Here is a 13,438-nt window from a genome sequence, read left to right as displayed (position 1 = left end):
GGTGATAACAAAGAAGAAAATGGCGGTTCAAATAATTAAGGAGATAGGGGTAACCTGTTTAACAGGCTGCCCTTCCAAGAAAGCGATATGAGAAAAATGGGTACAAAGATCGGATTAATATGGGTTAAAGTATAGTTGAGATTAATTTGAGAAGGTGAGACATAGTTTGGATTATTCTCATCAAATAACCCATTATTTTTTTATTATACACTATGCAAGTATGCATCACCTTCTTGTATAGCAATTAACAACCATGTTATATATAGAAATATTAAATCTTTAATTATATAAGGATGTCAACGATATATGTGTTAGGATAAACATACTTCGTAATTCCTAATAACTACAATAATTGTGAAAGAAATTTGAAATGAAATACCAAATTTATGTTAATCTTCTTCTCATAATCTTTGGTGTAATAACATATTCAACTGTCGAGGCTGAAACCAGATATTATAAATGGGACGTTAAATATGAATTTAAGTCCCCTGATTGTTTTAACAAGTTGACCATTACCATCAATGGCATGTCCCCTGACCCCTGGTCCGACCATCACTGCCCAACAAGACGACACCATTGTCGTTAAGGTTACTAATAGCTTTATAACCGAGAACCTTGCCATTCATTGGCATGGCATTCGTGAGGTCCGTAATTCTGTCAAAGGTATTATTATACATAATAATAGGAATAATTATAATAGTTGAGTCTCAACTATCACCTTAAGGTTTTGGTTGAGATGGTCATCTGATGGTTGATGCTCAACTATTATAATTATTCCTATTACATAATCTCCGGATTATGTAATTACACATAAAAAATATCTAAAACTAGTAATTTTCGACAGTTTGGAACACCGTGGTCAGATGGAAGTGCCGGCGTGTCACAATGTCCTCTTGGTCCTGGAGACACATTTGTGTACTCATTCGTGGTCGATACGGTATGTTCTTTTCTACCTAAATTATTGATGAAAGCAATGAAGTTACAATTTTGGTGATGAATACTAATGAAACGTTGCATTTTGGTGGTTGTGATGCAGCCGGGCACATTCTTGTACCATGGCCATTATGGTCTGCAGAGAGAAGCGGGTTTGAATGGCATGATCGTTGTGTCGCTTCTCGAGGGACAATCTGAACCTTTCACTTACGACTTTGATCATAGCATTCTTTTAACTGATTGGTGGCACAAGAGCACCTATGAGGCTGCCACCGGATTGTCTTCCATCCCATTTGTCAAGGCCGGTGAACCTCAGGTATGTGTCTAGAATCAATAGCGCCTTTAAATAATTTTTTTACGAGACCGTCTTGCTAAGTTGCTATAAAATTTGTGTAAACAAAGTAGAGGAACAAACTTATCCGGAAAACATAAAGTCGATTATCCGGAACAAACTTTATATAATATAGAGGACGACCAGTTAATTTAAGAATATAAGGATTCTAATTCTGATTGATCTCACAGAGATACTGGGAACTGCAAATGATACATTTTAGTTTATCTTTCAATTTGATTTGGTTTTTGTAGTCTCTACTTATACAAGGAAGAGGTCGATTCAATTGCTCATCTGTAAATACTCCGACGAATCCCACGATTTGTAACGCCAGCAATCCCGACTGCACCCCCTTTGCCTTGACAGTTGTCCCAGGCAAAACATACCGTTTACGTATTGGTAGCTTAACTGGCATGTCTGCTCTTAGTTTTGCTGTGGAGGTAAACTTATACTTTCTTTTTTGACAGTTTGGGTAATATGGTCATATGTTAAAATAAATAAGGATATCATGATAAGTTTTTAAAACTGGAGACTCTACCAAAAAGATTATCTGTCTTAATTATTCATGATGTATAATTGTATATTAATTAGTTTTGCACTTGTGTCATGTAATTCAAACAGGGGCACAACATGACGATAGTTGAAGCAGACGGACACTATGTTGAACCATTTGATGTCCAAAACCTATTTATATATTCCGGAGAGACTTACTCAGTCTTAATCAAAGCCAACCAAGATCCATCGCAAAACTATTGGGCCACAACTAATGTGGTAACCCATCTACCCAAAACGACAACTGGGCTGGCCATTTTCAACTACTATCCAAACACACCAGAACAAAACCCGCCCACAATTCCAACCACTGGACCTTTGTGGAACGATACTACTCTAAGAGAAGCCCAAAGCTTAGCCATTAAAGCCCGACAAGGGTTCATCGAACCTCCGCCCCCCACCTCAGACCGGTTGATCATGTTACTCAACACAAAAAATAAGATTAATGGGTTTTTACGCTGGTCTGTCAATAATGTGTCATTATCCTTACCAGCAACACCTTATTTGGTGGCCCTCGGGGAGAAAAGGCTAGAGGGAGAACTCCCACAAATGTTCGATCAAGGGTCACCACCTGATAAATACGATTATAAAAACTACGACATATATATCCCACCCGTTAACCCAAATGCCACCACTAGCAATGCTATATACAGGCTCAAGTTTAATTCAACAATCGATATCGTTTTGCAAAATGCAAACACCTTGAATGTGAACAATAGTGAGACTCACCCTTGGCATCTTCATGGGCATGACTTTTGGGTGTTGGGCTATGGTCAAGGTAAGTTTGACCCCTTTAATGATCCAAAGAAGTACAATCTTATAAACCCTATACTTAAGAATACAGTCTCCGTTCATCCTTATGGGTGGACTGCTATCCGGTTTAAGGCAAATAACCCAGGAGTATGGCTATTTCATTGTCATATAGAGTCCCATTTCTATATGGGCATGAGAATTGTATTTGAGGAAGGAATCGAAAGGGTTGGGGAATTGCCCTCTTCTATCATGGGTTGTGGTAAAAGCAAGCTTCTATTCACTTCCTAAGCTAGTTAATTCATTTCGATTTCACGATTCGGATGTTCATTTTTTATCTCTTGCTTCATTGTAACAAATTACTGTCATAAAATACGGTTTGAAAGTAAAAAAGATTAAATTATTCCATTTTTGAACCTTTAGATTATGGTTGGAGTTAGTTGATGTCTTGATGATAAATGACACAAATATGTTAATCATTTGAAACTTGAAAAAAAAAATGGACTCTATGATTTTCTTAAATTATTCATTTTCAATTGATTTTCGAATGAAAGTTTTTATGCAGCGTAATTTTGTATGCATAGATAATCTTCAAAATAGTCATGTGCTATAAAAATTTCAAACTTTGTTTTATAATGTAAAATTCAAGATATTTAAGTTAACAATTTGTACATTGACAAACTTGTAAAAAAAAATATGGCAATTACTTAAAAACCTGTTTTTTATGAATAAACAAATGAACACAACAAGGCTAAACGCCATTTCGTTCGATTGGGACACCATCAAATAATGATCAAAGCCGCTCTCGTATATCGTCATGACTATGTAGCTTGCAGACATCATTGGGGAAAATGATTTCTTACCGATCGATAAGTTGGGCATTCGAAATTTCCACGCTTGGCTTAAAAAATATTGAGTCGTGTGAATCTGTGATATAGACCTCAGCTAGCTTCGAGATAAGCTTAAGAGCTGAGAGACTAGCATTGGAGCTTTATAAATCTTATGCTCTTCCTCCACTATATTGTACAATCTACATCAAAGGAATGAGATCAGGGTGAATTTTATGTAATACTCCCACTAATTCTTTCAAATTGATCATTTTTCGCTTTTGTTAGTAAAATTACTCTACTTTGTATTAGAGAGACAAATGAAACATTTTCAAAGAATTACTATAGTTAAACTACTTCTGAAATTGTGCCATGTTTCACTTATCAGTCTCACACACCCTAATTCAACATTAGTCTTACTTTACCATCTTAATTTAAAACTTCTCATAACCTCTATGGTAATCGGATGTAACATACATCTTAATTCTTAAGTTAAAACAGTTTTAAAGTAGAATTTGTGTTAACTCAATAATTAAATTTCAAACATATATAATACGTTTTGAATTAGTCTCACGAGCAAAACTGTTACATACAAAATCTTCCTGTCTAAAGTGAGACTAATTATTTATTTAGACTTTCTATAAACTCTTATTTGAGATTACAAATTCTCATTTGTGACAAACATATCTATTATCGGAAGTTTGTGCGACGGGTCAAGTACTATTCATATAATTAGATATGACAAAAACGGAGTGTCTAGGGAATAGAAATCTGTTTTGTCTGTTACAAGGGAGACTTGCTGATTTAAGATAGATACATCTATCTTTGAGCTTAAGACACCGGTCATGTAGTATGGATACGAGAAAAGTAGAATGTAAAGGAACAAGCAAAAAGAGTTCTCATTATATACACAGATGAGATTATATTTACCCCATTTTAATGTTACGTTGGATAACACCCGACTTAAGGGAGACTAACCGTAGTCTATGGAGTAAATAGGTAGATGTATTTATAAAGGTGGGCGTAGGGTTTAAATGGTTGTTGAATTATAAGGGTCAAATTGGTAAACCAATATGTATAATATTTATATCGGATAATTCACGTGGTACCAATGTTGTCAGGATCGGGATTTTACTTTGGATCGATGGGGAGGGTAGGATCGAATCGGTAGAATCGGATCGTAGAATCGCAAGATTCTACAAACTCACTAAATATAATTTTTTATTTGGTAAAAACATATAATTGAAAATCAACACACTTATTTATTAATATTTATTCATAAAATATTGGCAATTAATGATTTTAGTATCATTGTATGAACAACTTACACGAAATTTGGGTTTTCGGTGTCATTATATAAAAATATATATTAATTTTTTTTATTATGGAATCGGATCGTAGGATCGTAAAATCGTAGGATCTTATTATGATCCCATCTCTAGAAATTTTCAAATTAATAGGATCGTAAGATTCTACAACTATGATAGAATCGTAGGATCCAGGATCGGTCAAGCATTTTTGGATCGTAAAATCGTAGCATCGTTGGATCGAATCGCGATTTTGACAACAATGCGTGGTACCCCTAAATTTTGTCACTTTATACATGATACCCAATATTTAAAATTTATGTACAACACTTTATGTTTGATTTTCATGCATAACATACATTTTTTGTCGCTATAAGAAAAATTCACATACCTCCTAGACTAGAATTCAGAATCAACCAATTTTTTTTAAAATGATTATCTCGTCATACTCTATGATTTAAGGGAAAAAAATGTCGACTGACGCTTTGTCGGGATTTTTTTGTACGAAAACTTCAAATTAATCATAACTTTGATTTTAAATTTCCGAATAACCATTTTCGTTTTGTCAAGTTATAAATCAATTTGAAAAAAAGAATTACCAAAATACGATTTCTGGTCTATGATTTATTCTCAATTAAAAATTTTAAGAACGATAAAAAGAGCACCTCATGCTTGAAAATAAAAAATCAAGAGTATTTTGTGCACAAACTCAAAAAGTTGGTTACCACGTGCAATGTTGTTAGGATTGGGATCCTACTTTGGATCGATGAGGTTACTAGGATCGGATCGTAGGATCGTAAGATCCTACAAATTAACTAAAATAGTTAATTATGCCATCAAATTACGTTAAAATCTCAAAACACTATAATCTTATCTCGTGTCCACAAATTATTCCAGTTTATAGTAATTTTCTATCTTAAAGTCATATATAAAGTTTTACAAACCGAAAAAATGGAAATGTTACTTAAGTAGGATCGAGTCGTATAATCGTAGGATCGTAGGATCGGGTTTTGATTCTACTTTAGAAAATTTTGAAAAAAGTTGAATCGTAAGATTCTACAAAATTAAGATCCTACCTAGGATCGGGATTGGTCACCACTTTTTGGATCGTAGAATCATAAGATCCTACGATCCGGATCGGGAGTTTAACAACAATGACCACGTGCAAAATAGGGTAGTTTAGGGGTAACACGTAAATTTTCCGTATTTATATTATATATATATTTTAGATGACTTATTTAGTTATGTGGGTAAATTTCATAAAAAAAATAAAATTTATATGAGAATCTTACACCATATATGTGGAGTCCCGGCTGGCCCAACCAAATACTAATAATAACACGAGCAGCTACTCTCCTATATGACCGTCCTATAGCATAGGACGGGTGTAAAAGGACAGTCCAAAAGTTGTGGTATAAGCAGCAGACCCATGTCCATAACAGCAGTAGCAAAAGGAATTGTTTGTTGGCTTGTGCACCAAATGACTCATCCCAACAAAGGAGAAATTATTAGGTGACAGCAGGAGGAAAAAGACAACAGAGTTGGTAGAAGCTAGGCTGGAATATGATAAGGAATGTAGTTTGTCTTTTAGCATGGCATCTAGGGTAAAACTTGTAAGAGCCATGCTATATATAGATGATGCAGCAATATTTGTAAGGGAGGGAGGGAGAGAGAGAGAGAGAGAGAGAGAGAGAGAGAGAGAGAGAGAGAGAGAGAGAGAGAGAGAGAGAATTATCAATGAGATGAGAAAGTCGCCTATGAACAAATATTTTCTCCTCAATATTTTCACACATTTACACTGAAAACAATCCCAGTAATTTACATTTGCATACAATGCTTAAGTTCATACTTCTCTACATGGTATTAGAGCCATGAGCATTGTGTGCTCTGGCTTCTGCATATCCTTCACCTCTGCTGTAAGTTGTTTCTTGTTATATAGTTCTGGTTTTATCAATTCTTCCTTGAAGTTTGAGTCTTTATTCCAAATAGTGTGTTGCTGCATCAAAGTTTGAGTCTTTATCCCAAAATTGTGTGTTGTTGCCTTAAAGTTTGAGTCTTTACACCAAGTAGTGTGGGTGTACTCTGTTATTGTGTTTAACCATGCCTGATGGTAAAGAAAGTGGACCTGTTACTGTTATTGATGTCACTGACCCCCTCTACTGTCACCCAAATGACAACATAAATTCCCTCAAAATCACCCCAACATTGACTGGAGTTGAGAATTACGTTCCCTGGAAAAGAGGAATGGAACTAGCCCTCTCCACAAAAAGAAAACTTGGATTTGTCTTGGGAACAGTAGAGAAACCAAAGGGAGATCAGGTCAAACTTGAGGCAAGGGAGACAGCCAATAGTCTTGTTATAGCCTGGATTGTTCAAAATGTGAGTGAGCCCATTAAGATGGCAATCATGTACACTGTGTTTGCTAAAGAGATTTGGAAACTCCTAAAAAATAGGTACCTTGTTAGCAATGGAGCAAGAAAGTACAAGCTAAACAAGGATACTTATGACACCAAAGTACTACATCCAACTTAAGACAATATGGGATGAATTGGAAAATTTGAATGATTATCCCATTGTCACCATAATGACTGAAGAAATCAGAATGTTTATGGAAGCCATAGACAAGCATAAAGAAGAAGCTAGGCTTTTTCAATTTCTGAATGATTTGGATCCAGCCTATGCAGCTCAAAGAAGTGCTATTTTACTCATGTCACCCCTGCTAAAGGTTGATGATGCCATGTCTATCATGGTGCAAGAAGAAGCACAACAACATAATCTTCAATCTCAGGTTCCAGAGACTACGCTAAAACTTGAGGCAGAAGCATCAGCCTTTATGGGAAAGGGGGAGTCATCTGAACCTTCATGTAAGCATTGTGGGTTAAGAAGCCACATCTCAGAGAAGTGCTGGTTTGGTCCTGGTAACTCCAGGCGTAAGAGGGGAGCCAACAACTCAGGCAGAGGTCAGAACAGTTTCAGAGGCGTCAGGGGCGGTTTCAGAGGAAGAGGAAGAGGTGGCTATAACTACTACAGCCAGCCTCAAGGAGGATATAATCAACAAGCTTCTTATGGTCAGGGAGGCTACAGGAGAATGGCACAAGTGGTACAAGCTGAACCAAGCAATGCAGATCTTGCAGCATCTCTGGCAGCTACAAACCAGCACCTTGAACAATTAATGAAACTTGTCCCAGGGCAGAAAGGAGGAACCAGGTCTAGAAATGACACTGATGAGGAGCTGGAGTGCAACTTTGCAGGTAGAATCTCTGCCCATAATGTTCACATAGCCAAGAATGAGTGGATAATTGATTCAGGAGCTAGTGATCACATGATCACTAGCCTGGATAAAATGCATAACATAAAAACCTTGATGAGGCAGCCAAAAATAAATCTTCCAAATGGAAAGTTGGCTTATGTGACTCACATGGGGGAGTTGAGATTGGAAAATGGTTTAAAACTGAAAAATGTGATGTATGTCCCAAAATTTAAACATAACCTCTTGTCTGTTCAAAAATTGGTTCATGACAACTTGTGTTATGCTGTGTTTTATACTGATCAATGTCTTATTCAGGTCTGTTTTACCCATGAAGTCAAAGCAAAAGGCAAGGCAGTGTGTGGACTATACTATTTAGAAAGACCAAAATCATCTGTATCAACAACACAACACATGCAGAAAACACAAAAGAGTCGTTCAAATAGTTTCTCAAATAGTTTTTCAGTTTATGTTCCTAAGGCTGACTGTGTTAGTCCAAAGCCATTTATGTTTAAGAAGCAACTTTGTAATAGACCTCTTTTTATTATGAATGCAAACAAATTGTCTTACTCCTTGTGACATAACAGGCTTGGACATGCTCCAATGAGTAAACTTCAGCATATTTCATCTCTCAAATTTAATGTCTCACATGCCCAAAAGGAAATATGCTTGTGTTGTCTTATGGCTAAAATGACAAAATCTCCTTTTTCTCTAAGGTCTTCCACTGCTACCTATCCCTTTGCCTTGATTCACATGGATATTTGGGGGCCCTACAGGGTTCTATATAAGGGAAAATATAAATATTTTTTAACAATTGTTGATGTCTGTTCAAGGGGGACTTGAGTTTATTTATTGCAACATAAATCTCAGGCCTTTACCTATTTGAAAGAATTTTATCAATATGCTAAGACTTAGTTTGGGGCTAGCATCAAGGTTCTAAGGTCAGATAATGCCCTTGAATTTGATGAACAATATTGTCAAGAATTTTTTGTTCAAAATGGGATTGTGCATCAAACCAGTATAAATGACAGGCCACAACATAATGGTACTGTTGAGAGGAAACACAGACACTTGTTGGAAATAAGTAGGGCCTTGAGGTTTCAAGCTGGACTATCTCTAGGTTATTGGGGTGATTGTGTCATGACTGCAGCTTATATTATCAACAGACTACCTTCATCTGTGGCCAACAATAAAACACCATATGAAATTTTTCACCATAAACAGCATGACTACTCTTTTCTTAGAACATTTGGTTGCCTTGTTATGGCCTATAACCCCTTGAGAAATAAGGACAAATTCCAGGCCAGAGGTGTTGCATGCTTATTTGTTGGTTATCCTGCTACTCAAAAGGAATATATGGTTGAAGAACTACAATCTAGGAAAAGGTTTGTCACAAGAGATGCCAAGTTTTATGAGCACATATTCCCATACACGCCCAAGTTCAAAGGGCAACTCTTACAGCCTTGTCCAGTCCAATTTCCTGGTTCAGATTCTGAACCTTTGACAGAATCTCTCCCTCTGATCTACCACAGGTCCAGTACCACTTCTCCTACCTCTGAAGAACAAGTGTTCCATGGACCTCAAGAAAGGACAGCCCAAAATGAGACTGAACTTCCTGAGGTAAGAAGGTCAGACAGAGTGAGAAGAGAACCTGGTTGGATGAAAGACTTTGTTGTCTCACACATAGGCCAGACAACAAAAAGTGATGCTGTACAAGCTGAAAACATTGTCAGTGCCAATGTCACAAGACATTTTGTGAACATGGTGTCCCAAATTATTTGTGTTGAAGAACCTACCTGTTTTAAAGATGCTGTAGTCAAACAAGAATGGGTAGGAGCAATGAACACTGAACTTGATGCCTTGGAAGAAAATGAGACATGGGAAATTGGTTCCTTGCGACCAGGAAGAAAAGCCATTGGGAGTAAATGGATCTATAAAGTAAAATACAAACCTGATGGATCTATTGAGAGGCATAAAGCCAAGCTGGTAATTCAAGGGTGCAGGCAGAAGTATGGAGTTGACTATTCTGAGACCTTTGCACCAGTGGAAAAAATGATCACAATGAGAGCCTTGTTAGCTGTGGCGGCCATAAAAGGTTGGCACTTGTGCCAAATGGATGTCAAAAATTCATTCTTACATGGAGATTTAAAAGAAGAAGTCTATATGATTTTGCCTCAAGGTTACATGAGGACAGGTGCAAGGATTTCTTTGAATCAAGCTTTTTCCAATACACATTCCAATCAAGTGTGTAAACTTAAGAAATCCCTATATGGCCTTAAACAGGCTCCTAGGCAATGGTTTGCTAAATTGTCTCATTCCTTGATGCAATTTGGTTTCTCTAAATCTCATGCTGATCATTCCCTGTTTGTCAAGTCCAATAATGGAGTGATGACTACCGTGTGGGTCTATGTTGATGATATGGTTATAGGGGGAAATAGCATGGCTGAAATTAACAAGCTCAAAACTATGCTAAAGTCTGTGTTTCATATGAAGGATTTGGGAGATTTGTCTTACTTTCTTGGTTTGGAAGTCACAAAGACAAACCAAGGATTGTTTGTCTCTCAAAAGAAATATACTGTGGACATGTTGAGGGAATTCAAAGTTGAAAATCAAAGGTCCCTCAAGGTTCCATTAGACAGCCACTGCAAGTTAGATGCTACTAAAGGTACAAACCTGCCAAATTCTGAACTGTACAGAAGAATGATAGGAAAACTGATCTATTTGACTATTACAAGGCCTGACATATCATTCTCTGTCCAATTGTTAAGTCAGTTTATGCAGGCTCCTACATCTGACCATATGCAAGCTGCAAGGAGAGTCCTAAGGTACCTTAAAGGTGCTCCTGGGCAAGGTATTCTCCTAGCTAATGATTCTGCAGCCACCCTGACTGCTTACTGTGACTCAGACTGGGCATCATGTCCATAGCCAAGGAAGTCTACCACTGGTTTCTGTGTGCTTCTAGGAAGCTCACCTGTTTCATGGAAATCTAAAATGCAGACTGTAGTGGCCAGGTCTTCAGCTGAAGCTGAGTATAGAGCTATGGCTCTCACTACCTGTGAAGTGACTTGGTTAATGTCCCTTCTGAAAGATTTGGGCTTGTCTAAAATTGACTCAGCAGCTCTAAAGTGTGACAACCAAGCAACCAATGCCATAGCGGCTAATCCTATTTTGCATGAAAGGACTAAACATATAGAGATTGATTGTCACTACATAAGAGACAAGGTGACTAGTGGAGTTGTTAAACCTACCTATGTTCAGTCAAGCAATCAGATTGTTGATATTATGACAAAACAACTACCAGTGCAACAACATTCTAGACTTCTACACAAGATGGGAGTGATGGACAATCCACACTTACATCTTGAGGGGGAGTGTAAAAGGACAGCCCAAAAGTTGTGGTGTAAGCAGCAGGCCCATGTCCATAACAGCAGTAGCAAAAGGAATTGTTTGTTGGCTTGTGCACCAAATGACTCATCCCAACAAAGGAGAAATGATCAGGTGACAGCAGGAGGAAAAAGACAACAGAGTTGGTAGAAGCTAGGCTGGAATATGATAAGGAATGTACTTTGTCTTTTAGCATGGCATCTAGGGTAAAACTTGTAAGAGCCATGCTATATATAGATGATGCAGCAATATTTGTAAGGGAGAGAGAGAGAGAGAGAGAGAGAGAGAGAGAGAGAGAGAGAGAGAGAGAGAGAATTATCAATGAGATGAGAAAGTCACCTATGAACAAATATTTTCTCCTCAATATTTTCACACATTTACACCGAAAACAATCCCAGTAATTTACATTTGCATACAATGCTTAAGCTCATACTTCTCTAGCCCAATAGGAGATCTTAGTCCAATATGAGAATTTATTTTCTTTTTTATTTTAAAAAAAGGAAAAAATAGTTTCCTAATCTTTCTTTATTTTTATAGTAAAAGAACGTGGGGGTGAGTATAACCGAAACAAATTATTGAACACTTACCCTCTATCTGGCCCCACCTTTCAGACTTTTTTCACAAACTGCATTTCTTTGCTGAGGTGCTACTAGAGTATTAGAATCACAAATTCTTATTATAGACGGACACTATCCATCTATGCATATAGACGGATACCATTTTCCCTCACAAAATATCCATTACCATTTTCCCACCCGTCTATACCAAGACCTATTGATTTAGAATAGTAGCAGAATTTACAGTAGCTTTTGTCTTGTTAACCACTAGTACTACTTTTATTAATGAGAATTTAATACTTATAAGTAGTCATGAGGTTAACTTGAAATCATTGGTTTTCATTGTTAAAGGCCAAGTTTATTTTACAAAATCTATTATAATCAAATTAAAATTTCAAATGTATAAACATAAATTATTGATAACAAATTGTTCTTAATAAAAAAAATATAAATTAATTACAGAAAAAAAAAGTCATCAACATTAAATTAACAATAGTTAAACTATAGTCCCACCTTTACAACAAAAAACACAAGTAACAAACAATAGAGCAAATATGAAGGGTTTTTAGGATAAACACTTCAATTTTCAAGTTATATGCAAAATCCAAAATTAAGTTTTGTATCCATAACAACTTCTGAATTAAATCTAAAAGTTATTGTTTTCAAGTTAAAATATAAGAATCTCTAACTTGAAATTTAAATTAAGTTCTTAAATTAATAATGTTATAAATCAAAGTTTTCAACTTAAATACTTTTCAACTTTAAAGCACTAGTTAAAATAAATGGTTTTCATCTTAATAATGTTAGTTATCAAATTTTTTCATTTATGAGCCTAGAGTTTAAAAGTTCAAATTAAGAGCAAATATCACCGTTCAATAAAATTATCCCATGAAGGCATCAAAAACCTTAGTTTTCAAGCTACAAGGCCAGGTTTTATGTTACTGAAGTTTTCTAATTAGATACGAATAGTCTCTAGCTCCAGTTTTTGATTCAAAAACTTTAGATGTCAACTTAAAAACCGGATTTCTAAAATTGACTTTCGAAATACCACGTTTAAAATCTTAAAATCCGTAACCGATCGATGTGAGATTTGAATCACGTATTGTTTGTTTTGCTTACATCTCCATTTTCAGACACAGATTCTAAATTCGAGCATGAGATTTCAAGTTAAAAACCCCAATTTTCAACTTAAAAATCACATGTTTTCATATGTAGCCAACGTGGGAATTGAATCCACACCTTGTGTTTTACACACGCTCTTCCATTTGAGCTAATCGACTTTGATTTAACTAATTGTTGATTGATAGCATATGTAGTTCGTAATATTAGCCGTAAGTTTAACATGAGTATCATAGTGAATTCATTAGGTTACTAACATGAACAATTTTAATGTATGGAACTTAGAAAACTCTACCTCAACTAAAATCTCAATATTTATGCGTCCTTCGATCATTTGTTTACCTTTAATTAAAATACCCCTTACAAAGAACAAAAAAGATAAATAGATGATTGGGACGGAAGTGTAGTTTTCACAATTCAATCGAAAAGTA

General features: G+C 36.0%; 1 protein-coding gene and 1 pseudogene across 1 annotated transcript; both read left to right on the top strand.

Moving 5' to 3' along the window:
• Window positions 1–370: 370 nt before the first annotated feature.
• Window positions 371–2,857, top strand: LOC141641694 (L-ascorbate oxidase-like; annotated as a pseudogene).
• A 3,943-nt stretch (window positions 2,858–6,800) lies between these two features.
• Window positions 6,801–7,232, top strand: LOC141641693 (uncharacterized). The gene has a single exon (XM_074450346.1). The coding sequence runs from the start codon at window positions 6,801–6,803 to the stop codon at window positions 7,230–7,232; it is 432 nt and encodes a 143-aa protein (XP_074306447.1).
• Window positions 7,233–13,438: the final 6,206 nt, after the last annotated feature.

The sequence above is a fragment of the Silene latifolia genome, chromosome 2, assembly GCF_048544455.1.
Source record: "Silene latifolia isolate original U9 population chromosome 2, ASM4854445v1, whole genome shotgun sequence".
Taxonomy (NCBI): Eukaryota; Viridiplantae; Streptophyta; class Magnoliopsida; order Caryophyllales; family Caryophyllaceae; genus Silene; species Silene latifolia.
The sequence above is the reverse complement of the archived record's forward strand: the minus strand, read 5'-3'. Positions and strand labels throughout refer to the sequence as shown.